General features: G+C 37.4%; 1 protein-coding gene across 2 annotated transcripts in view; it reads left to right on the plus strand.

Moving 5' to 3' along the window:
• Positions 1-27801, plus strand: part of DPYD (dihydropyrimidine dehydrogenase) — an 864530-nt gene that overhangs the window by 567670 nt on the left and 269059 nt on the right. For both annotated transcript variants that reach the window (XM_047871842.1, XM_047871841.1), the window contains exons 15-16: positions 12030-12098; positions 21317-21400. In XM_047871842.1, coding sequence (XP_047727798.1) covers positions 12030-12098; positions 21317-21400 — 153 coding nt within the window. The remainder of the gene's footprint in view (positions 1-12029; positions 12099-21316; positions 21401-27801) is intronic.

A 27801-nucleotide genomic window follows, 5' to 3' on the forward strand; every position in this document is an offset into this window, starting at 1 on the left:
GCAGAGCTTGAACCCATGAACTGGGAGATCATGACCCGAGCCAAAGTCAGATGCTTAACTGACTGAACCACCCAGCTGCCCCTGAACCAGAAAGTTTTTAAAAATTAATAATCAAATAATGAGACCATACTGCCTTCTATAGATACTTTAAAGTGTATTAGGTGCTATGCAATGCTGAACCAAATGATAAGAAAACAAAGGTGAAGGGTGCCTGGGTGGCTCAGTTGGTTACGCATCCTACTCTTGATTTTGGCTCAGGTCATGATTTTGTGGTTCATGGGTTCGAGCCCTGTGTCAGGCTCTGTGCTGGACAGCATGGAGCCTGCTTGGGATCCTCTCACTCCCTCTCTCTCTGCCCCTCCCCTGCCTCAAAATAAATAAATAAACCTAAAAAAAAAGAAAACAAAAGTGAATCAAAATTATATTTTCCCATGGAATGGAGTAAGAGAAGTCAGTGGTAATTATCAATAAATACACATCTGTGATGCACTGTGACAGGAACTGAAATAGAAGTAGGTAAACTACACCCTAATACCCAATAAAAGCAGTGATCCTATCTCTGAGTTTATTGAGGGTGGTATGATAGGAATGAGCTCTGAGTTAGACCTTGAAGCGTGAATAAGAGATATACTGTCAGAGGAATAGGGTGGTACTCTTAAGAAGAGAGACCAGCATGGGAAAAAGAATGGAAATCTAAAAGGATATCTGGTGGGCAGTATAGATAGGGTGTTCATTATGGTGTGTCAAGATACAGGAAAGCAATGGATTTGGGGCCAGGTTATAAAGAGCCTGTACTACCCTATCTTCATTTCTTAACATGTTTAAGTGGTTAGAAAACAGTGGAACACTCATTAGGTCTTGCTCACTTGGTCTTCCCTCACTTTTTGATTTCCTAGGCACTTCCATCTTCCTTTCTAGCTTAGATGGTAGTTTTGGAGTTGCAGTGAAATAACCCATTGGCCAAGAACATAAAAATGACATTAACCTCTGAGAAGGAAAGTAATAAAAATTGTCATGGATTGAATAAAATCCTCCATGTATAGGAATAAACCCACAAGGTCTTCTATAAATGTATGATTAAGGAACACAGAAAAATGATTCAGAGAAAAAAAATATTATAACCAGACAATTCAAGATTTGTATTTACTCTTATTAGCTGAAAAACCATGAATAGTTATTTAACCTCTTAAAATAAGTTTTTCCCCTATCTGTGAATGGGGCTGGTAATTTCTGTTTTGTTATGTTGTCCTAAAGATTAGAGATATACACGTGAAATACTTAACACAATGCTTGGCACACGTAAGTACACAGCATGTGCTTCACCCCAAATTTAGTGGATTTGAACAACTATTAATTTATTTCAGAATTCTGCGTGCTAGCAATTTGGGCTGGGATAAGCTGGGTGGTTCTTCTTCTCTCAGCTCATCCCACTTCTTCTGTAGTCAATTTCCAGGTGGGCTGGGGCTAGCTAGTCTCAGGTAGCTTCACCTAGATGCCTCATCCTTATCCCATGTGCTCTGATCCTACAGCAGACTATGCCAACTTGATCACATGGCCAGGCAGGATTTCAACAGAGTGGGCAAAAAAGGACAAGACTTCTTCAAGCCTTGGTTGGACACTGGCACAATATCACTTTTGCCATGTTCTGTTGATGAAAACAAGTCACAAAGTCAGTCCACATTCCAGTAGCGGGTAAATAAATCCCCCATGTGATGGGAGTAGCTGCACATTTACATTGCAAAGGGGCATGAATACAGGGAGAAGAACACTTCCCCCACCCCACTCCCTGAACACTCTACCACAAGAAGATTGAGGTTGCAAAATCAGTTGGAATCTCTAATGTAAATTGAAAGGATAGGAAATCAATATGGTAAATCTTAATGTAGTAGAGAGGAACTTGGAGGCAAAAGACCTGAACTTAATCCTTGCTTCTGCTATTGATTAGCTTGACCCTGGTAAAATAAATGATCTACACTCATTATTCTCAGTATAAAGTTTTCCAAAATCATAATTATTACAGGGAATAAATGAGATAGTGTATGTGAAAATGTGCAGTAAGTTTAAATATATACATAAATTTAATGGATTACTGTTCTTTGATATAAAGTGTACTTAATAAATTCTGAGAGGTTTTCGAACCTCTTACTTTATACCACCTATCTGTCCTTCTAATTCTCTCTCTAGAATGTAGAAATTTGCTTACATTTAAATACTGGGATTTTTAATAAAAATGTACATTACTGGGAATTTCTTTCCTCAGCTACCTGTCCCAGCATTCCTTTGAAGCAAATATTATTGAATCCCAATTATGTATAAGGTATAATATTAGGTACTAGAGATATACCTGTGAAAAAAGGCCCTGTCCCCTAAACTTCAGTCATCTTTTGAAAAACACACAAACAACAGCTTAATACCATATAATGTTATAACAGAGAAATGCAAAGAATGCCATAGGATCTCCGAAGAGGGGTGCCTGACCCAGTCAAGGGGAGAAGAGTACACAGGAAGGGGTTCCTAGTGAAGGTAATGCCCAAATGAGGAGCAGGAATTTACTGGACAGAGTAATCCAAAATTCTAATCCAACTGCCCAACTGGTTAGGGACCATAGTTTCAGACCCTGCCTAGATGAACCTGATTTCCACCAATGCACCCAGCTCCATTGCCCATGATATGTATCCATTCATTTCTCCCCAACACTAAACTGAACTACTTGAGATTTCTTAAACAGAGCATATTTCTTAAACACAGCATCCTGCGCCTTTGCTTCTGCTGCTCACTCCACCTGGAGTGCTCTTGCCTCTTTTATTTCTAATCAGTGTCTAATAAACACCCAAGCATGACTTCAGAGTCTAGTAGGAGTTGCTTTTCTAGGATATCTTCCTTGATTCACACAGGTACAAATAATCACCCTTCCCTTTCTTCTGTCATTATATCCTGGTTCATACACTATAATTATTTTTCTATCAATTTACATATGTCTGCTTTATTATACCATATGCTCCTAGAGCACAGGGACCATTCCTTATTCATTCAGACAAAAGGAATAGACATATGGCCAGGAGAATGCAGAATACATGTTACATTCAGGAAGCAAAGTAATTCAATGTTGTTGGAGCAAAAGTAGCATTGTGATCTTGTACAGCTTATTACAGAATTAGATTTTATCCTGAAGTTGGATTTGAAAAAGAAGTGTGGTATGATCAGGTTTGTTTCTTTAGAAGGATCTGCCAGATGGCATAGGCTGCAAAGAGAGAGAGGGAGACTAATAAGAAAGCTATTCAGTAATCCAGGGTAACAGTGGTGAGGATCTTAACTAAGTCATGATGAAGAATCAGGAATACTTACAAGGGATCATTAGGAAGTAAACTAGAGCAGTGCTTTTCAAATTTTCCTGTGCATTAGAATTACCTGGAGATCTTTGAAAAACCCTGATGCCTGGGCCTAACTACATACAAATTATCCTAGAATCCTTAGGGTTATTTTTTTTTCCTTACTCTTCAGGCAATTTCAATGCTTAGCCAAGTCAAAGAACCAGTGGACTAGAGAGTACTTAGTGAATAACTGGGTGTAGGTGATGAGAGAGAAAGGAAGAAAGGAAATCTAGTTTCCTAACTTGGGATGACAGGGTGGAGTATATTTAACATGAAATGAACAAATTCAGGGCAGAGTTTGATCTTGAGCAAATTGAATCCAGGGGGTAGAAGGCAGTTGGACATGTTGTTCTTGAACTTAGGAGAAAGATATAGGTTGGAGGTATACACTTTATAACTTTTCTACATACGGATATGATCTGAAATTGTTGTGAATGTGATATCCAAGGAAATGTGTATGAAGTGATACCAAGAGGACCATAAGTAGACCCTGGGGACATCAACATGTAAAAGGTGGTCAGAGGTAGAAGAGCCTGAGAAGGAACAATGAAAATGAAAGTAGCTAAAAGAGGTACCTCCAAAGCTCATATGGAAGAGGGTTTCAGTAAGCTGGAGATAGCTCACTGTCTAAGTGCTGAAGAGAGTTCCAGTAAAGATTCAGGCTGAAAAGTATCTATTTGCCAAGGTCACTGATGACCTTGGGGAGATGACTTCCTAGACAGAATAGGGACAGAAACTAGATGAAATATTTAAAGAAGTGATCAAAAGGAGAGGAAAAAGCAGCCATTACTACAGTTTCTGAATAGTATGCAGTGTTTTATTTTTTCCTGTTTTAGTGGAAAATGTCTGATTTTCTATGGAAACTATGTGCATATTGTTTAACTTGCAATATGACTTTTCTATGTTAGGAATAGTTGTGTAAACAGCACATTTGTTAGTCCCAAAATAAACAAAGAAAATGATGAATTTTTAAACAATATAAAAAGACAACTTTAAGAATATTATTCTCATCTGCAAACATCAAATAAGCAATAACCATATAAAATATGAGGAAAGTTTCACTGTTAATGTGCTATTCTCAATGTGTACATTTAAGGAAAATTGTACCAATCTCACTTCCACTTTATTTCTACTACAGTACAAAGAGCATTTAAAATTTGAATGTTGTACAGTTAATTAATATTTAATAAACTATTTTCTTGGTTTAAATGTCTTTGAAAATCACATGTCCCATGCTATTTTTCCTCCTTGATATAATCCCAGTAGTGTTAGGGATAATTTTGTTAAATTGTTTGACAAAACCTAACTCAGCTACTTGTAATTTACAGTTGTTCACCTTTGTCACTTTTCAGTTTTTCCCTACTAAAAAATTTAAGTTGTCTTGCAGCTGAATTGTTGACTGAATTTCCAATGTAGTTCATAATATAGTTACAGAATACCAAAACAGTGTTGCTGACATGTGTTTTAAGCATACACTTTAAGTTAAAGGGAATTTGGGAATATAGCCAGCTTGTAACCAATTAGATGTTTTAAGTTGTTCTTCACCTTAATTTCTAATGTACAAACTTTATGGTAAATCAGTTTGAAAAAAATGCTAAATAAAATCATTTTTGTTTTTTCCATAAAGGAAATGTAATTTTAAAAAATAATTTAATCATGAATTGTGATTCTTTCATTTAAAAGTTAGGGAGGATGATAATAGAAGCCATTTAACACTGTTTTTTTGTTTTGTTTTGTTTTGCTTTGTTTTGTTTTGTTTTGTTTTGTTTTGTTTTGTTTTGTTGTTTGGAATAAGTTCTATCAGCACAAAGGCTGACCCAGGGCTTGAACTCATGAACTGTGAGATTATGACCTGAGCCAAAGTTGGACGCTTAACAACTGAGCCGCCTAGGTGCACCTCTCCCTCATTATTTCTAAGCCTCTGTCCCCCATTCTTTCATGTCGGAAGATCTCATCTACTACTTAAGAAAAATGTGCATACCAGAAAGGATAATTTTACCTTTTCCACACCAAGTCTATAAACGCAATTGCATCCATACCTATTTTTTCTCTCTCTACTCTTCTCTTCCACCCCATTATACTGGAAACAGTGCCTCTGCTCCTATCAAAGCTTACTTCTACTTATGCGAAAGATTCATCATCACCTCTTGCCTTCTCAATAGCTTTTTCCTCCTTTCCAGATTATTTCCACCAGCATAAAAACATACTCAAATATGGCCCATTAAGAAAAAACATCTCTCCCTAGACCTCCCATAATCATTTATGTGCTGCCCCATTTATCTTTTAGCTAGCTCACCAAAACCTTGGGAGAGATTTGTGTGTCACTTCTCTCCACTTCTGTATATTCTATTCACTCAGACTATTCCAGTCTGACTACTGTCCTTGCTGCTTTACTGAAACCATTTTTTGTAAAGGTTACCAATGGTTGCTGTATTGCCAAACCTCATGGACAATTCTGTATTCTCTTACACAAACCCTTAGTTGTATTCACCAGAGTGGATTGGTCTTTACTTTCTGGAACACTTTCCTCTCTTAGCATTTGTGACCTCACATTCTCAGATGGCATCCCAGGCCCTTCCTTTTTCTGTGTTTTATTCTCTTCCCTTTGAAGTCACCTATCCAGGTGGCTTTAAATACTGTTATATTTCGAAGTTTCTAATATGTACGCCTTCATCTCTAACCTCTTTAGTGAGTTCTAGACTCATGTATACAGTGGCATGGTTTATGTTCTCATTAATGAGAGAGGCTTAATAGACATTTTATGTGTAAGATATGAAAACGGAACCTCTTAGTACCTCCCCCCACCCCACACTAGTTATTTGACTAGGCCTTGTTGCATCTCAGTAAACTGTCTACATTCCACTTAGTAGCTCAAGCCAATAATCTAGGGATCAGCCTCAATCTCTCCTTTTCTCTCATCTCCTGAATCTAACCACTGACCAGTCTTGTTGGTTCTAGCTCAGAACTGTCCACTTCACTGCATCCCTATGGGTAATATGCAAGCCACATTATTTCAATCTAACTGGACTCTGCTTTCATCCTGAAACACCTTCATTCCCTTCCCTATAAATTAGTGAAACACATCTTTTTAAAATGCAGATCAGATTATTTTATCACCCTCCTTTAAACCTTTCACTAGTCTCCATTGCATCTATAATAAAACCCAATTCCCACAGGGATCAGCTCATAGAGATATGGCCACTGACTGTTTGTCTCATTTTCTCTTAAATTCGTCTTGCCCTATCATGAAACTCCATCCACATGGCCTTCTCTTTTTCTTAAATATGTCATGCTCATTCCCACCTCAGTGTCTTTGCACATCTATTTTCTTCTACTTAGAATGCCAGTTGTCTTCCAGTTCCCCATCCCATTCTTCAGTGTAAGGGGCCTTCTTATCTATCATGTCTCAACTCACACAGCCTTTTACTGACCATCATCTGATGGAGGCACTGTGCACCCCACTGATTCTCCATTACTGTCCTCTATTATGCCTTTCTAACAATAATCTTGGTGTGTAAATAGTCCTAATAATTTTTTAACTTGTTATGATTTTCTCTCCCTAAAATGTAAGCTACAGGAAGGCAAGGACTTCTTTCATTTTTTAAATCACTTCTGAGTTAGAACAGTTACTGGTACATAGTATGTGCTCAAGAAATATCAGTTGTGGGGCGCCTGGGTGGCTCAGTCGGTTGAGCGTCCGACTTCAGCCCAGGTCACGATCTCACCGTCCGTGAGTTCGAGCCCCGCGTCAGGCTGTGGGCTGATGGCTCAGAGCCTGGAGCCTGCTTCTGATTCTGTGTCTCCCTCTCTCTCTGCCCCTCCCCCATTCATGCTCTGTCTCTCTCTGTCTCAAAAATAAATAAACGTTAAAAAAAAAAAAGAAATATCAGTTGGGGTACCTAGGTGGCTCTGTCATTTAGGCATCTGACTTTGCCTCAGGTCATGATCTCATGGTTTGTAGGTTTGAGCCCTGCATCAGGCTTTGCAGTAACAGTGAGGAGCCTGCTTAGGATTCTCTTTCTCTCCCTCTCTCTCTCTGCCCCTTGCTTTCTCTCTTTCTCTCTCTCTCTCTCTCTCTCTCTCTCTCTCTCTCTCAAAATAAATAAATAAACTTAAAGAAAAATAAATATTAGTTGAGTGTTCAGTGGAAAAGACTCTAAGTCAATGTCTTAAACTCCTTTCTATGTCTTTTGGTAGCAAGCACACAGTACATGCTCAATTTGCTTATTAATGGACTAACTGACATTGACTCTCCCACTAGCTTGTGTGTCATAAAATGTAGGATGTAGTTCAAACACTACATAGCATTTGGCCATGTATAAATTTGCCTATGTATAAAATTATCCAATGATTTTTAAAATATGAGTTATAAAAATGGAGCACTAGAAATGGCCTAATTTAAGTGAAATATAGGCAAAAGTTACCCTGGCTTTAAGAAAATGTTTCACTGAATATTTATTTCTAGTAATATAGCATGTTTCACAATATAAAATATCCATCAATTCTCTTTTTTCATGGGAAGAAAACAAAACCCTGTCCTTTCTTGCTTGCCTAAAAACCAAGCACGGTAAAACACGGAAAGGCTTTCTAATCATCAAAGAAAGATTAAATTATGCCCAGTGTCCTTTTAATGTTAATATCTTTTAGCCTGACTCTTTGAAAAATCCTAATATGTTTTAATAAAGAATAAAATGATTTTGGGGTCATTTTTATTCCCCTGAAGTAGAATGTCATCACATATTTTCCCAAAATATCATTTGGTTTTAGATTAAGAATATTTAGACCAAGAAGACAATTTGGCATTTTAAAAATAATGTATATTTTTTTCCCTTACATTTACTTAACTGTTAAAAAATTGCTTAGGAAGTTATTTCAAAAGTGCCAATTTTAGTTTTAAATGTAATAATTGTCAAGACTCTAAGTGAAAGATATCAGGATACAACTTGAATTTTCTTAAAACAAAGTGGTGTTAGTTCACACATACAGATGTGTTAGTGGTACACCTAGCTTAGAAGTGGCTAGCATAGGTCTCTTCCCATTACACATTTTCTACTTCCCTGTCTCTGCTTTATTTTTCCCTAGCATAACTAGCTTTGGGTGGAGGTGGCAAGATCGGTTAAGTGAAGAGTCAGTTGGGGGTCACCAGCAGCTCTGAACACACTTCATTCCAGTTTAGGGACCAATGAGAAAAAGAATTGTTTATCTTCCCAGCTCCAGTGCAGGACTTCCACAGGAATAGAGTGGCTGATTGCTATGATCAGCCCTGTTAGAGATACTTTCTGTTTTTTGGGCAAGAACATAGAGTCTGTTTCAGAAAGTGAGGAAAGAAGAACAAGGTAGTGCTTGACTGCTTAGAGCACACACACAAAAATCTACTTCTGCTTAACATAACGTTTCTCTCCCACCTGTGGTCACCCTTCCCCAGTGACAGCCCATGCCAAATCATACCAAGTCACTGCATCCCCAGGCATTTGGTGGCACCAGGGCTCTTGATGTTCAGGACAATTATCTGGGTAATATTTATTTCTCTCCATCAAGCCCAACCACAGCTTCTCATGATCCTCAGGACCTATAGGGCAAAAATGACTTTAACCAACCCCAACACAATCAATATATATTTGAAGCAATAACAGCTTTGTCAAAATTAAAATGGCCATTTAGTAAAGTGGAACCAGGTTAGACACTAGTTGAGAGCATATATCATATATACTAGTCAATGCTAGTAAACATGGTTATTTACTAGTCATTTACTAGTCAGTGCTGGTAAACATTATTTTCCTGGCAGCAGATTTCTTTGGTCAGGCTATCTGCTTAGCTGAGTCCTGCCCACTATAAGGGTCTTCCCTGTTGTCCTCCACGGCTGCCTAGGAGGGCCATGGGAGAGGAGGATGTTGTGCTGATTCAGCACCTGCTTCATATTTCTATAGGAATGTGAACCTGAGGATTACTTTTCATAATTAGAGGCATGTTTGGCTTTTGTTTTTTTGTTTTTTTGTTTTTTGCTTGTCTTTATTTAAATAATAAAACTCCCTAAAAACCTTAGTATACTGTTTATTACTTTCACCAGAGAAGCACTCGTATCTAATGCTAAAATCTGTTTTTCATTTTGAACTTTGGATCTCACCCTGCCTTTAAAGTTTTAGCAACAAGACTGGAGGCTCTGCCCATTTCCAAACTCTTTTTATTAACTGTTTTGTTTTTAAAATTTGGGTTTTTTTTTTTTACCTTGAAGCCACCGAGGACAATAGGAATCTGTCTGACCTGCCCCCATTTGATTTTCCTTTTAGATGGGCTCCGTTTTTGTTCATGCAGGGGACACTCACCAGGAGGTATTAGTCTCGTCCTAGAAGATCAGGTGTACACTGTGGTATTTCTCACTGGTTAGTTTTCAAAATAGGGGGGCAGAATATCCCTGATCTTAGATCACATGAAAAGGGCAGAAAGAGCACCTCTTACTGAAGGTTCATAAGTTATGCTGGTGATCCTTTTTTAGCTAGCAAATGGGCAAGCATGGAATTTGACTTTTCGCTTTCTTTTAGCCCTAGAGAAAAGGCCATGTGTCATTCTTAACATTTGTTTCTCCAAATTCTTAAAAGCTGCATTCTCACTGGACACAAATGTTGACTCCTGAACTCACCCCAAAATAATTAGGCATTCTTAACTTTTCTCTGTTCATCATTTACTTTCTTCCTTTTGTTCTCTCTCTAAAGAGGAATCAATCTTATTTCTCATCATTGTCCCACCTGTATCTAATTCAAACTCTCAGATCTTCTGATCCCTGTTTCTCAATTGCTCTGTCTAGTTCACAAGTTCTGTGTATTTTAACATCTGACCCTTTTTTCTATCACCAAGACCAACACCCAGATCAGCCTTGCTCACTCTTCACTCTGACTCATGATAATTATTTGCCAACACTTTTCATCTGTTGTTTATTTTTTCCCTTCTCTGACTCAAGATACTCATTTCTGCTTAATCTTAAAGGGATAAACTGATAGCAGCACCTGGGTGGCTCAGTCTGTTAAGCATCCGACTTCAGCTCATGTGATGATCTCATGGTTCGTGGGTTCAAGCCCCACATTGGGCTCCGTGCTGACAGCTCGGAGCCTGGGGCCTGCTTCAGATTCTGTGTCTCTCTCTCTGTCCCTCCTCCACTGCAGCTCTTGTTCTCTCCCTCAAAATAAATAAGCAAACATTTTAAAAAACAAATAAAAAAAAAGGAAGAGCTGATAAAGCAACTCCCTGCTCCTAAACTTTTGGTGACCTCATTCATTTATTCACTCAGTCTTATTGTGTGCCAAGCACCATGCTGATTATTGTAGGTGAACAATGAATGATACAGAGCAGGCCCAGCTCCCATGGAGATTATAGTCTATCAGGAGAGAAAAAAAATTAACCCAGCATTACAGTCAGGCGTGTTGTTTCCGTGGTTTTCATGGTGTATGATCCCAACTTATTTTCTGTTTCTGTCAATGTTGAAAGCATTTACAACATATATTTGTTTTGTTTTATTTTGTTTTCTAGACATATATAAGAAAGCTGAGTGTGGTGAGAGCATAGTTAGTGACTTTTAGTGGACTCTTCCTCTAGATTCTGCAACTTTAGGCTTGGCACAAACTCTTTGTGGTTCAATCTCAGTCTTTAAATGTTAATAATAAAACAAAAAAACTAATGACATGTATTGAATGCTTGCTTTGGGCCAGCAAAATCTAGTGGTTAAAAGCACAGATTCCCAGTCAAACTGCCTGGGTCTGAGTCCTGGCTCTGCTCCCTATTATCTGTGCTACTTGTGCATCTCAGTACTTCAGCATCTTCTATAAAATGGGGAAAATAGCATTGGGAACAATTAATTAAGTGAATGAAGTCAAAACCATTTAAAAAGCACCTACAACATCATAAGAGCTATGTAAGTTTTAGCAACTTCCATTATTTCTTTCCTGAGTAAGTCATACTATTATCCATGTTTAACCAGTGAAGAAACTAAATAACTTGCCTGGGCCACACAGTCAGTGGTAGAGTCAGAGTTCTAATGCAGATATTCTGGCTTCAGAGCAGATATTAGTAGCTATTAATCTATGTACCCTCTATTATAGGGTTATTATAAATAGTCAAATAATCAGCATTTAACAAAGTTTAAACTTATAGTGCACTGTGAATATGTAAGGTATTATTATCCATGCTGTAATAAGATATGATTGAAGAAAACACTAATTTATTTCTTTTCTGTATCTTCAAACTTTTAGCTACAGCAGAAATTATATTAATAAACATTTCTATGTCATTGTGTGATATAGACAACCCTCTCACATGCACAAATTTATGTAAGTCCCACTATCACTTTCTGAGGTGGACAAAGTCCACATTGTTCTCTCCATTTTAAAAATAAGAATGTGGAGGACCAGAAAAGTTAAGTAACTTACATTAAGAATTCAGAGGTAGTAAATGAGAAAGTCTCTAACATAAGTCCGAAGCCCAGAATCTCATTCTTTGCCTCACTGTAAGACTCTGTTGTTTTTTAATAATTTTTCTTTCAGTGGATCAAAACTAATTTTTAGACTATAGTTTACGATTGTAAACATATATATGTAAATATCAATATACCCTTGTGTACAAAAGCATAACCATTTGAACTGACATTCTTTCCCTCTTTTCGTTTTAAAGATTGTGATTGCTAGCATCATGTGCAGTTACAGCAAAAATGACTGGATGGAACTCTCCAAAATGGCTGAGGTAATGATTTCTTTAGTATATATTTATTTTATTTCTCCTCTTCCATTTTTATTAGTTTTAAATAAAGAGCTGCCATGAAAAATAACACAGTAGAAGTAAAATTGAATGGAAAATGGTAACTTAAAACATTTCTATTATAATTTGTTTACCCTGTGTTTTCATTAAAATGATGGAAATGTAAATTTAAAAGGAATCTATTCTATGAAAGTGGTCCCTTGGATTTCACACAGTACCAAAAAAATCCTTTATTCTTTGAATCCATATACTCTTTATTTGCATATTAAGCAAACTGTATATTATGATGGATGCCATGATAAAATTTAATTCTACCTTTGAGAGTGTAACAGGATCTTACCTTGCCTTTAGGCAAACTAGTTTGACAGCGAGAAGAAATTTTGAATATAAAACTCTTGAATATTTAAAATATAAAAGGTTCGTTTAATACTATTCTAGTTTGAATACAGACATGCATAAAATGGTAGGACAGAATGCTCCTGAATTGAACACTAGTCAGCAGGTTTTCTATAATATAAATTGAATCTTGCACAAATGCAAACAACTAACCATGTGCCTCCAATTTGTATTTCAAATAGAAAAATACATACTTAAAATTGTATACTTATGTCCGTCATGCTGTCATGAAAAATAATCTAGATAGCTTCAGCTGGGGTTTCTTGAAAACCTCTCAGAAATGTAGAAGGCTAAATCTAACAGCGCTTATATACTAATGACTGTACATTATAAAATATTATAAAGCCTTCTATCGTGTTCGAAAATTGTACATTTTATTTGGGTATCTTAAAACTGCGAGGGAAAAATTACTTCTGGGACTTAAAGGGGTGAAATTAAACATGATCAGTAATTGGTTTCGTGATCTTTAGTGCTGGGTCCACTTTATACGTGTATTTACCTAATTGACCATGAAATCTTCCACAGAACCTGTGCTTGGCATGAGCTTTGCCAATTTTAAGCTGACTATGATGAATGGCTTTATCACGCTGCTTGCTTCTCTGCCTTTCTGTAGAATAAAATACTTTAAAATAAATATATTCTTCAGTAATGAGCATTAACTTTTAAATAAACAAATTTTACTTTTAAAAAGTCCAAAGCCTTCCTATTAGTAACATACCAACCAAGTTAAAGATATTTTTCACATTTCTCACATTCTGTATCTGTTTATTTAATTGCAGTTTTATTTAATATCATAAGTACTCATAGCAAAAAAAAAAAAAAGAACAGCAAAAACAAAGGAGAGGAAGGAAGAGAGGATAAAAAGAAGAGAAAAAAATTAGAAAGAAAAAGTTATGCTTTCCATTGGGTCAAACCAGTCTATAGAATCTCTCCCCAGGAAAGCCATCTACATAACAAGAAGGTCAATCTATAGATGCTGTCAATTAAAAAAAAAATCTTTTCCATAATCTTAAAATATGGACCATCCCAGGGCATATCGCATGAAGGAGCTATCCCCTGGAGGGGACATCCCCTGGAGGGCCGCATTAGGCAGCATGATTCATCATAGCTCATTGATAGGTACCCAATAACGCTTTGTAGAGTCAGTTTTGTTTTTATGAATGCATGCTTCAAAAGAGATTAAAACAGATTTTCTTTTTTTTACAATAGAAGATCCCACATTCAAACAAACCAACAAAAACAAACAAACAAACAAACAAAACCCATTCAAACCAAACTTACTATACCACTTACAGTGTACATTTCTTTGAGGGGTGTTGATAATGGGCGGTAAGAAATCAGAACTATCACACCAGCTGTTCTAGCACGAGTTTTAAGTTCAGCAGATGACTTAATGTGATGATGAATATACTTTAAATTCATGAAGTTCCTCTCCTTATAGTAGATTAATTTTCGAATTACGCAATAGGGAACCAAGGAAATCTGTTATGAGCTCTTTACTATTATATCCAAAAACAGAAATGACACATGTGTAACAGCAGGACAGATCAAGTTGTACAAGAACATGAAAAAGCAAAGAGTGAGAAACTGTGTCAGAATGAAAATTTGCACGAGAAAGGATCATTATTATTTGTTTCACCAGAGGCTACCACTGTGTTTTCCTATTCTATTTTTTTAAGTTTATTTATTTATTTTGAGAGAGAGAGAGACAGAGAGAGAGAGCAAGTGGGGGAGGGGCAGAGAGAGGGAGAGACAGAATCTGAAGCAGGCTGTGTGCTGTCAGGGCAAAGCCTGATGCAGGGCTTGAACTCACAAACTGTGAGATCATGACCTGAGCCGAGATCAAGAGTAAGATGCTTAACCAACTGAGCCACCCAGGTGCCCCAGTATTTTACTATTCTAAATAAACATTTAAGATCATATGGATGGTTAAAAAAAATAGAACCTAGGTACATTCTTAAAATATGCTGAATTCAACTAAATGACATTTTAAAAAATTAATATATATCCAGTATATCATCTTTACCATGTACATATTTTTTATTTTATTTTTTTAATGTTTATTTATTTTTGAGAGAGAGAGAATGGGGGAGGGTCAGAGAGAGAGAGGGAGACACAGAATCTGAAGCAGGCTCCAGGCTCTAAACTATCAGCACAGAGCCCAACATGGGGCTCTAACTCATGAACTGTGAGATCATGACCTGAGCTGAAGTCGACTTCTTAACCAACTGAGCCACCCAGGCACCCCTACCATGTACATATTTTTTAAATATATTCTTTTAAGTTCATTTGTTTATTTTGAGAGAGAGAAAGCAAGCATGTGTGTGTAGGGAAGGGGTAGAGAGAGGGAAAGAGAGAATCCCAAGCAGGCCCTGTGCTGTCAGCACAGAACCCTATGCAGAGCTTGATTGTACAAACTGTGAGATCATGGCCTGAGCCAAAGTCAAGAGTCAGACACTTAACTGACTAAGCCACCCATGTGCTCCTATCATGTGCATATTTTTTTTAGAAAGCTTTGTTTCCTCTCGGAAATAGAACCATACTGAACCAAACCTTCCTTTTCAGTTTAACCCAAGAATGCACATGCTTTTATTGTCATCTTTTATGCATTCTTCAACCTGGTTTGAATTTGTTGTTTTGTGAACACCATAGAAAAGAAGCAGCCTTTAGAAAAGTTTTCACAGTCAAATCAGTAGCATTGTTAGGGTCTGCTCAAGTTTTCTGTATCTGATCACAGGCTTTTCCTACTTTTCTGGGACATGGATAACCTACTGCAATTCCATGCAAAGGAAGATCTATGGAACACCTACTATGTGCAAAGTCTCTTGCCAGCCAAGACAGAGGTGAATAAGATATAGCACCCATCATACTAGAAAGATACCCCAGTCAGAAAGATCAGAAAGACACCAAACTGAACCGTATGGAACGCTGACAATATCAGGTCTTAAACAGATCTTGAACTGATTTTAATAGATCTTGAATCCATTTTTTTCTTAATGCATATTAGCTTAGAAAACAGAGCCTGGGTCAAAGGTAATGTGAAGATGCTTAATGAAGGATACAAGCCCAGAGCAGGAAGGGTGGGAGCAAAAGGGAAATTAGATAGGAAGAAGGGAAAGCAGATCCTGTGTGGTACATTCCGGGCTGGCTCCCGCTTCACAAGGAAATGGAGCTAATTGCTCTGTCCTGTGGGATGGAGAGTGCTTTGTGAAATCATCCTGCCTCACAACAGTTCAGAGGAAAAGGGTGAGAGATGTGCCTACTTGTTCCTTTCTGTCTACTGTCTCTCACTGGCCAAATTTCACACCCGGGGTTCTGCCTTCCTCTGCACTCCTGGGTTGTGTATCCTGCCCATTTTAGGGCAGCTGCCAATAAGGAAGCCAAATCCCACAGCATGTTGTGAGACATTTCTTGTTTCTTGTTTGATGTGTCTTGTGAGATGTTGTGACATCTAAACCCAGAACCTAGGAAAAAGCTAGAGCCTCTTGGTCAGGTGTGCACATGGGTACTTCTGGGGCTGTCACTTTGACAGATACGGTGGCAGCTGTGGCAAAGCCCGGCTCCCATGCTGAGGGAGCTGTGAGAACTGGCAGGGGTAGAAGTTGTGAGAACAGCATCAGGGACTGAGGTCTCTTCTCAAGCTAGTGGCAAAAGCTTGAGTGGCAAGTAAGGCCATCAGATTTGAACCAGCAGATAAATTGAATATGGCTCAACATGCATTGCTACCACCCTAATCCAAGTTTATGAGACAGCTTGCCCTCAGGCAATCCGAAACCTTCCCACTCTCCTTCTTAAGATGCAAAATCCTTACCTTAACCTGTAAGCCCCCCCACCATGTTCTGGACCCTGCCTGCTTCCCCGGCATCATCCTCAGTTTGGTATCCACATCCCAGCACCTGCTGGTCTCCTCTTACTCCTCCGACACACTCTGAACTGACGGCCTTTGCTATTCCCTTGGCCTGGAACATTCTCTCTTACTCATACAATGTTCTCTTGTTCTCAACTCTGAGTCCCCTGACTGGTAGGTTAAACCCTCTGCCTAACTCCTTCTAAGATCCTGTCTTCAGAAGCCAGTTTACCATAAAACTAATGAAACATACGCTTCAGGGCTTACTTGCCCAAGTTTACTTCTAAACCCCTGTACCTAATTTTGGATTTGTAATTTTTACTTATTTTTTTTTCTTAATGAAGTTTCCCTGATGTGTTTACGCTTCAGGCTCCCCAAAATCTAGGTGTATTTCTGCCTGTGCTTTTCCTTTGTGGCATTTAATACAGTGGTAATCACAGTGGTGTCATTCGCTCATTAACCTCTGTCCTGCTTATTACACAGCAAGCTCCTGGGGGTGGAGACTCCTGGCTGGTTCACCACTTAATCTCCAATCCCAAGCACAGGGCTTTGCCCACCCGTGGTTATCCCTCAAATATTTGTTGAAGCAAAATAGGGATACAGAGCTAGTATACTGACATGTGACAAACAAAGAGCAAACAATTACAGAATAAATGGGAAGAGTGGCACTTTATTTGGCACCAATGAACTTGAGGTGATTAAGATACAAAGTAGAAAGTTTTAAGCCAGGGACCTGATGAGGGATTGCCAAAGTTCTGACCACAATTGGTAGGATGTCACCTACTGAGAAAGGTCCAGGGAAAATGCTCAGGTGTCAAGACCAGGTGGCCATGCTATTCCTAGCAGGGAGTCCAAACAAACTACTGAAAAGCTGGGTTCTTACCACTTTTTTAACCTGAATTTGGGCTAGCAGTGTGTCGTGAAATTAAATAGATGTTAGAATTAGGAGATCTCAAATAGGCTGGGGCAGAAAGCAAAGGTGAACCATAGAAATGTGTAGGAGCAGGTGGATATAAGTCTGTGAAGAGTGATCTTTAGCACACTGAATGCAGTCAGGAAAGGTGGATGCCAGCTTGCAGACAAGAGACAGTCACTGACTTAGTGTCCAGTAAGGCCCAAGCCAGTTCAGTGTTTACCTGTACCAAATCCACTTAAAAGTAGTTTAAGATCCTGGAGAATTTATGCCTCCAGTTTTGAACAGATGAGACTAGATGACAGTGTTGATACATACGAAGTCAACAATGGGCATTGTATTTTAAGAGATGAAATTAATAGAAAATTCAAGAAGTGTACCTTTCATCCCCCCAAGGAAACACCATCCTCACCCTGCTTGGGCTCTGATGCTTTTTGCCAGCCCCACCACCCATGGAAGCCTTTCCTTCCCACTTGGGCTCTGATATACTACATCAAACCACCCTCCACATGGACATTGTTCTTGGGCTCTGATAAGCCACACTGGGCTCTCCTGGATCCTTCTAAATCCTCTAGGTCAGCTACCTTGCTCTCATTGTTCTTGGGCTCTGATAAGCCACACTGGGCTCTCCTGGATCCTTCTAAATCCTCTAGGTCAGCTACCTTGCTCTGTCCCGCCCAATGACTTTAAAACTACATCAATCAGGAGGGAAGGGAGTGGTAAGAAAGGGAGAAGAGGAAGAAGTTTGTATCTGATTTTGTTGTATATACTGTGCAAAGGTTTATGTTTTTGCTACTCTGGTTTCTCTGAGAGTTTTTATAAAGTGATTCAGAGAATTTTAGAAACTACGCTGCTCCCACTATTCTGATAATTACTTACAATAATTTTTTTTCTTTTCTTCCCCCTCCCCACGAAGTGTAGATAGTTCCTTTAAATCCTTTTATAAGTTAAGACTGGAGAAGGGCAAGTTGGAGATTCTAATTGGATGCCTGGATGATGAATGGATGGATAGATGAATATATGGATGGATAGACAAAGAAACAGATAGATAGACAGCAATTGCTTACCCTTACATAATATTTACTATAGTCCAGGCACTGTTTTAAGTCATTCACTTTTATTAAATTTATATATATCTTTCAAAAGCAACCTATGAGTTACTTCCTTTGCTTTCCATTTTTTTGGAGATGAGGAAACTGAAGCAAAAGATAGTTAAATAATATGCCCAAGACTATAGATATAGTATATAGTAAAAGTGGGATTCGAACCCACGAAATCTGCCTCCAGAGTTTAGGCTATTAACATATACATTCTACTTCATGTAAACAAATGGGTGATAAGCAGATAATGTATGAAATTAGAAACAGCAAATTTTCTATGTCATGGCCTTCACTAGATTACTTTATTGTGTAATCATTTAGGTTAGGTAGCATAAACTCTGGGCTAAATGAGTAAACCGAAATGCTTGTAACTAACAAGAGTCAGAATGCAAGCCCAGTTTCAGTTAATTTAACATTTCATGCTAATTCAGCAATTAAGGCTTTTTGAATGCATATAGTTGCTTGGAAATGGAATTAACTGCCTTTTAAGAGGGTGTACATCCTGTGACAAGAATATTCAAGCAGAGGCCAAATGAATGTTCCCTGTCTCTTGGTTACCTTGAGAAGGATTATCTCAGTTTTGAGATAATCAAAGGCCTTTTCAGATGTGTTTGGTGGGTCAATGTTTGTATTTGTGTATAATACTGGGGAAATCTTTATTAATTAGTCACTGAAAAGCCTTTAAATTGGATAGGTGGTTTTACAAGATTTTAATTTTACTTCAAGTTTAGAAGCTTTAAGGATGTTAAATGTTACATCTTCTTAACCCACTGTATCAACTCCAGCCTTGGAATTAATGATTTCTGATAAGTTATGATAGTGAGTAAAAACATAGGCTCTGGACTCAAACACTTGGTTTTACAAGATTAGAGATATTAAGCAAGTCACTTGAACTCTTTGTAACCTCTGCTTTATCATTTGTAAAATGGGGCTAATGATATATCTCATGACAAAGAGCCTAGTAAAGTATCTGGCATATTGCAAGTAAGTACTCAATGAATATTAGTTATTATCGTCTAATTGTAACCTTAGCTTTCACTTACAATTTAGGAAATACGTATAATGTAAATATATACAAATACCACCTAAAGTTTATCTAATCCAAAATGTTGTGGAACTGATTTGCTATTAATTGCTGCATTTCAACTAAATAAAGAAGTCTAAAGGAACTATTTGAAATAACTAAGACTAAGAAAAATGCAATACTGTATATAATTGCAATGCACAATCTTTTAATTAAGCTGGTAATTCCCACATGGCATGATTTTGAGATAGGTCCTATTATCTACAGTTAATACTTGAGGAGATGGAGACAAAGATCAACTGACTTCCTAAAGTATCCCCGATTCCTTAGCAAACCTAAGATTAGAACTCAGAATTTAGGCTGTGCTTTGTTCATGCTCATCACCAAACCAGCAGGAAAAAAAAAAAAAAAACCAGCATGATTCATGGTAATTTTCAGATAATATGAAGCATTTTATTTTATTTTTTTTTTCAACGTTTATTTATTTTTGGGACAGAGAGAGACAGAGCATGAACGGGGGAGGGGCAGAGAGAGAGGGAGACACAGAATCGGAAACAGGCTCCAGGCTCTGAGCCATCAGCCCAGAGCCCGACGCGGGGCTCAAACTCACGGACCGCGAGATCGTGACCTGGCTGAAGTCGGATGCTTAACCGACTGCGCCACCCAGGCGCCCCGAAGCATTTTAAAACTGAATTAGGGAATCAGAAACCATAATGAAACAGTATTAGAAAACAAGCTGAATGATCAAATGAACTTTCACAAACGTGTAAAAGAAAGAGCAGATTCACTCATGAACAAGGATGGTTAAGAAGGTTGACCAAGAAATAGCTAGCTAGAATTCTTCAGTTTGTTGAGGTCCTACTTACAATTTACAAAGCAGAAAAAAATAGGCTAAAGTCTTGAACAATTAGGAAGAAAAGTGAGCCCTTGAAGAAACAGCTAGGTCTGTTGGTACACTTAGAAAGTAGTGAACTGTATTTTTAAAGCCTTTGCATGATGTAATAGACATGCTATAATGTTATGGAAACTGACTCAAGCTTCTAGTTGACCTAGTTGTGGTGTTGGAGAAATTCTAGAAGTTAGGTAAAATAATATGTAAACTTGAATAGTTTATCCCCCATCCCTCAAATTACCATATTAAACTATTTAAAAAAGTGTTTTGCTTATTCTTAGAATTTTTTACAGAAGACTTCTCAAGAATTCTACGATTCTTCAAGTAGTCTAAGAACACTAGGAGTGAACTATTGTGTTCATTTTCACAGGACCCATTTTGTATACTCATGAATTAATGAGTTAAATTGGAATCCTATTTAATTATTAAAGACAAAACTATCTGCACTTCATGTTTCTTATCGTGGACTTATTTTCAATACAATACAATTGATTTTCAGTTAAAAACATTTAAGTTTTTACTTGTATGCATTCCCGGTAGCCTACTGTATTTTTCTTTGCACTGCTACTTCCTGGACCAAGTATCCAGAATTAGTAAGATTTGTTTCTATAAAAGTAAAAGCTGTGTAGGGAAGAATAAATGTGACGTCAAACAGACCTGAGTTAAAATCTCTGCTGTGTCACTTAATACATGAGGCTTGTCATTAACTCCCCTGTGTTTCAGTTTCCTTGTCTGTGAATTTGGTGTCCTGCTAATCCAAGGATTATGAGAATTAAAGACACCGAATATAAAGCACATAGAACAGTGAGTGTCCTCTTATAAGCACTTAAAAAATATTTGCTGTTGCTATTATTGCTGTTGTTACAGAAATTCTAATTTGAGAGTCAGAATATACCTCACAAGATAGCTATAATGCAGAAAACAGAAGAGTTTAAATTTGACAAATGTGACCTATGTTACGAATGGTGAAAGCACATCGGGACGCAAATAAAGCTTTGCCTTTTCTTTCATTTTCCTTCCCCGTTGTAAAGGCTTCTGGAGCAGATGCCCTGGAGTTAAATTTATCATGTCCACATGGCATGGGAGAAAGAGGAATGGGCCTGGCCTGCGGGCAGGTAAGGACCTCAACAGCTGCCTTCACGTATTTCTGTGTGACAGAATAGCCCCCTGTATAGGTAGTAACTGTACCTTAGGCAAGAAGATGTGTGGATCAGATGACTGGTTTGAGACTTCCAGGTCTGCATTGTTTAAATATTTAGTGCTTAAAAAGTGGAAAATGAGGGAAACTGAAATTACAGCAACTGTTTAGTTTTATTGAGGAAAATATCACATTATGTGCTTGACAGGAAGCAATATCATAACAAATAGTTTTTAAAAGCACTGAAGCAGAATTAGCTGATTTCAGATGCAGTGTTCTTTATTCATTCCTGATGCTGATCCAGTTTCCCTGGAGCAATATACTGTACAAAATGCATTGTTCGTAGTGATTTTGTAGTAAATGGGGCACAGCACAAATTGCATTTTACATTTTTTAGCATATGATCATTATTCCCTAACTGTGTTTTGGGAGTTGCAAAAGGACTTTGATGCTATTTTTATTTTGGGATACAATAAATGGAAACTTCATGCTAAAATACTTTCAAAAACCTAATGAATAAAATGTGGAAATATATGTTAATATGTAGAAAATACCACATTTTTATGTAACTAGATACAGTGTTGTATGTTAAGGAGCAAGGTAAAAGCTTAATGCTAAAAAGGTGAGTGTTTTGCATCTAATTTGGCCTTTAAGCCCAGAGGGAAATGGTGTGAATTAAATAATATGCAATGTTGTCATTTATGACAAATTTTCTAGTCCCGGAAAGTTTACTTTTGTCTTTACATCTGGCACAGGGCCTTGTACATAGTAGGTGCTCAATTCTTTTTTTTTTTTTCAAATCCGTGGATTACTTGAATTAAACTTAGAGGCCAGAGGCCCTTAATTTGGAAGGGCAAAAATTTCTGCCTATTCAAATGAACCTAGGTTGCTATTTTCATATTAGCATTCAGGAAGGATTTTAAAGTACCTTGTAAATATTTAATTAACATTCGGAATAGATTTGTGACTTAGGAAGAAACCATTCTCTTGCAGCAGCAGGAGAGGAGGGTCTAGTCAAATGTTTTTCAAGTATATCCCGTGTTCCATTCACAATAGGTTACCCAGAAAATCAGTCAGTGTGGCTACAGAATTAGTAGAGGAAAAATATCATTATATTAAATCATGACTTCTGTGAGGCAATGATTGGGTGACAGTTAGCGTGTCAAGATGTGTAACTTGGTTGAAATGAGGGAGGCTTTTAAAAAGGATACCTGGAACAGGGCCTGAGGTAGTCAAGGTTCTTTATCCATCCCTTCCACAGTTTCTGAATTTTTTTAGTTACATGGAGAAGAATAGCTATGGAAAATTTAAATCTGTTGACTCTTGTTTTAAAGGAGGGTATGTTTTAATATATATTTCTTGCTACAGAAACGGCAATTATTTTGAAAATGTTGCCCAACCTTGTGCTTAATTTTTAGAGTGGGCTTTTGCTCTATGAACACATCTGAACTTACCCAGCTGTTAAGTGTCTTAGGTGTATCCTCTCCAGTGAGTTATTTAGATACAGAAATTTTTGCACAGCCTTTGACTGAATGAGGATGCCAAGCGTTAAAATTTTGCAGAGTTAATATTAAGATTTCTAAAACTCTTGGAAAACATGTTCCAAAAACCATGACACCTTAGGCTGAAGGAAACTTGGGAACGTTGCCATTTCACTTGTTAATTATAATCTCTAAAACGAAGCCAGTTCTTCCTATTAGCCACATTTAGAAATTTTCTTTTGAATTATATTCTTTTTGTATCATATCACTAAAAAATACAACTAATTTAATTATTTCTGATCCAATATATTTTAAATGGTTGCTCTGCCTCGGGACACATGAAAGTTCGATATTTTAAATGGAGGGAAGGAAGAATATTAGTGCATTAAAAAAACTTTACTGTGACTCTTTAGGGTGGGCACAAGCATGTCTAGAGCTTATTCATGTTTTCCTTTATTTCCTTTTCTTTTTCTTTCTCTAACTCCTGTTCCTATTGCCTCTTCCTTTCTCTTTGAGGTTCCTGGTCTTGAACACTTGTAAGTTGGTGGGATGGGAAATTTATACTCAGTGCTGGGGAACTGAGAAGCTGTTCTAATTTCTCTTCCCCATAGTAGCGTGATCCTGCATTCCGTTCCATCTTTTGGAAGCTCTATGTGTGCAAAGCACAGAGCTGTGTGCATTGCTAGAGTCTGATAAGTGTTTGCTTCATGAATGAAACAAGCTGACATTAGTTCCATGCCTAGAATATTTATCTATTGGAAAGACTCTATTGCACTTTTTCCACTTCTGGTGTTCCCAGAAATCATAATTTTAGCCCCTTAAGAAGAGACAGAGTATCAGTATAGTACATTTTCCTTCCTAAACATATTTTTCTTCCATTGTCTCATATATTTTCTCACAAATATGCAATAGTGAAAAATACTGCCTTTGTATCTAAGTGATTTTATATTAACTATGTATGTATATATTTAAACATATACCTATATTTTAAACTCTTTATAAATGTTCCTATAAGTGACTAAATATTGTGAAATTTTTGAACAGAGAAGGCTATAACCTCTACTCCACAACATACAAAAATCATATTTATTAATGGAATTTGTAGAAATAAAAAAAATCTCAAACTGACCTTGGGAATTTGAATTGTATATTCCCTGCAAAGTGAAACTTCATATGAAATCCTAAACACTTAACACTTGCTGTGTGTTTAAAGGCAGTCTCATTCTTTATTCTTTCTGTCAACAACCTCTATTACCTTGATCAAGCCACTCACTCCTCTGAAACATCAGCTCCCATCTCTAAACTATGGGGTTTGAACCAGATGATCTCCAACTGCCTTCCAGCTTTACTATTCTGTGAACACTAACATTGTAGGTAGCAGGTGAATATGTTATTTTTAAACTACCCATAAAAGCATTGATAAAACAAAAAACAATAAAGAAATAAATGAATGCATATTATAGTGTTCTTTTTAAAACCACTTTAACATTTTCCCTGGCCTGCATAAAAGTCACTGTGTTACATGTGCGATTCTTAATTATATTTACATTGATCAGTGCTGCTCAGATTTTGGTATATTTTCCTGTATTTGATGAATGAATATCTAAGTAGCCTTTGTTTTAAAAAGCTCTGGCTTAATGTGGCTAAAATAGAACCCTTGGTCTTTGTACCCTATATGTCAGCCTGTGATCTTCTATCACATTTTCCATTTTAGTAAATGGAACCCCCCCAATAACGTTGATGCTCAAGCAAAAGTGAAAACATGCTCCAGCTTTGGTTGTATGTACTCCAAAGAGTCAGAGTTATATTACAAACATGAAAAAATATTTTCAGCTTTCTTCTTCTCCTCACCATAACCCTCTGAATAGGTTGAGTTTGTATTCCATTGTACAGCAAGAACAACAAGAGTAAAATAAACACAAAAACAAAACAACAACAAAAACCTGAAGCCTCCAGGCTTCCCAGGTCACAAATCTGGTCAGTGGTTGCCAAGGCCTGAGCTTTGATTAGCATATAAACCTGAAATAGGCAAGTCGCCAAGAGCAATTCCTAGTAAATTGGTATTCCAGTGTCAGCATTAAATATTATTAATATTAACTGAAAGCTCAATGCAGGACTAAGTTACCTCTAAAGTCTTTATAGTTCTAAATTCCCATTTCTCTAAATATATGAAAACAGAAGCAAACCTGAATCTACTATTTAAATGTTGCATCTCCCAGGAGTAAGGGAGCCTCCCTGATGTCTTAACATTCAGATTTAAAGCTGTCTATGTGCAGTCTGGGTAAACTAATTTCCTGTGCCAGCATATTACTTTATAAATATAATGGTACTCTAATAAATTCTATAAAATGTAGATAAAATGGCATCTCTTTGAGGTCTTCACCTTTTCCTAAGTACAAAGTGTTCTTATGGCATTGGGTGAATACCCTTCTTTTGTCCTTGAATAATTATATTGAGTATTTTTAATTCCATCCTACAGAACCTTCTAATGTAAATTCAGAAAAGAGCTGAAGAAATGTCAATAGCTTTCTGTTGTTGTTTATTTTGTTTCTGTAATCTTTACCAACATTTGAAAAATAGGTGGATTTGAGAGAAACATTCTGTTACTTCTCTTGAAGTAAGATATGGCCACAGATGGCCTGCATGGCCACGCAGCAACAAGGATTGCTCTCCTTTACTGCTCTCTTTTAACACTGTATGTGGTTCATGTAAATAGCAGCAAACATTTCACCAAGGATAGGTGTTCGTTCCCAAACATGGGTTTGATCAGTATGTGCTTCTCCAGTTCAACCTTTAAATATCAAAACCAACCCTTCCCAAGATGTTTGCTTATCTTCTGTGTTCCTGACATTGAACAGTTTCTAAGCTGCCTTCTTTAGCCAGCGGTACCTTTAATTCTTAGGCCCTCCATCAGCTATCAAAAGAAGAAACAGTTGATGGGGGTTGTGGACAGAAGGCATGGGATAAGATGCCTTGCCTTCCTACCTTCCTATTTTATCTTCCACAAGGCAAAAAGGAAGAGCAAAAGGCAGCATGCTTCACAGGACTTCTCAGTACTAGTTGTATGGTCTTCCTGAAATGATTTTCTCCTGCCATCAGAAAACGCTAATTTATAAAGCTTTTTCTTGGGTTATTTTTCACATGAGCCATTTACTTCTTTGCCTTCTTTGTGTCAATGAGGTGACATAGTAAAGCACAGACTTCTAGAACTGAGAGGAACCCTAAAGATTTTCCAGTATGACCCCATTATTTATAGGAAAATATTGGGGCCTGGGAAGATACATAATTTGCCTTTTCCTGAGGTAACCAAACTAGCAGGGCACAGGGCCTTTGGTGCCCTTGTCACTGACCCACATCTGGTGTTCTGTCCAGTATTTCATATGGGTCATTTGGGTGCATCCAAATCTCTAGTTAAACTGAATAAGCCCGTATAGTGCCCTGGGAACTCCTGACTCCATACCTTTCTGCATACTATTATTTTCTCTGCCTGGAATTCATATCTTTTCAACTGAAATTATCTAAATAGAAATCACCTGTCTAATTCTATTTTAAGTGACATCTAATCTATTAACTAAGTATATCTTCTCAGTCAACTAAGGTTTCCAAGAGAAAGAAAAAAGAATGTATTATATGTGAATAGGTTTAAAGATGGAAACTAGATGCACATTCTCATTTGAATCTGTGGTAACCTAGAGATTGAATCCCCGTTAATGAATTTGAATTTCTTTACCCAATAATTCTAAGAGGTTACAAAGATGGTATTTCCCTGGCCCTTATAGGATTCCCATTTTTCAGTCGTTTGAATGTCTTCCTTGGAGGTGTGATTGCTAAATAGTGCACACCTATTTCAATAATGACTCCTTTGGACAGAAAAGTCCAAAATGATAGTATAATTAGAGGGAATACCACTGTAGCTTCACAGTTAAAGTAATGTTCTTAATAAAGATGATAAAGATGGCAACGCCATTGTTATTACCTGCTACGTCTTGCTATCTCACAGCTCCCTCCATTTATTTACACACATCTTCTGCATAGAATTTCTAAACACTGAAATGTTTAATTCAAACAGTCTTAACATTAATTTTATCGTCAGGAAAGAGATATGCAGTCCTGCTTTCATGCTGATTTAGTTAAGTAAGAGCAAACAGATTTAAAAGTGGCAAATCTTAAAATGTTTACTGATGTTAAATAATTATTGACTTAAATTAAGATCACCCAAACAATACTTTGATATTTCCCTCATGATCTGTTCTATGTCCAATTTAATTTACACAAACTCTGTATGCCCGTTAAAAAAAGAGAGAGAAAGGCTTTGTTTCTGTTACAATATGCCAACATTTTTCATAAAACATTAACCACAGATTATTACTCTTACCCTTGCCAGAGAGCAGACGTCTGTCACCAGGAATAGAATCCAAAACTAAGTGTGAGGACCACATTGCCCCAGATGTGCTAGCATTTCCATTGGGAAATAAAACCTTCCTCCAGCAGCTGGGTTAACAGACCCTTTATCTCATCATATGTAGTACAGGGTCCAGGGAGCAATGACCACATCCTGCCTGGATCAGGTCCCTATCAGGTGTTTGCAGAGGAACAATATAAAGATACTGGTTTTAAAGCCAACACAACTGACGAGTCGTAGTACTACGTATATTCCCAGAGGCATGAAATTCAGGAACTCAGGAGTATGAGACATCCCAAAGGGAATGATATGGGAAGAATATGGGAGTCTTACCAGTGGTAAAATACAAGTGAATCAACAGTGACGTCCCTGACCTCTTCTTGGGGATCTAAGGTGAGGATAACTGCTGAGTTAGAATTACTTTTTGATACTGGTCTGGTATGGGCCCATGAGATGTCCTCTGTTTCAGGTTCTTGATTCCTCTCACTCCTTCTA

This window comes from Prionailurus viverrinus, chromosome C1 (assembly GCF_022837055.1).
Source record: "Prionailurus viverrinus isolate Anna chromosome C1, UM_Priviv_1.0, whole genome shotgun sequence".
Taxonomy (NCBI): Eukaryota; Metazoa; Chordata; class Mammalia; order Carnivora; family Felidae; genus Prionailurus; species Prionailurus viverrinus.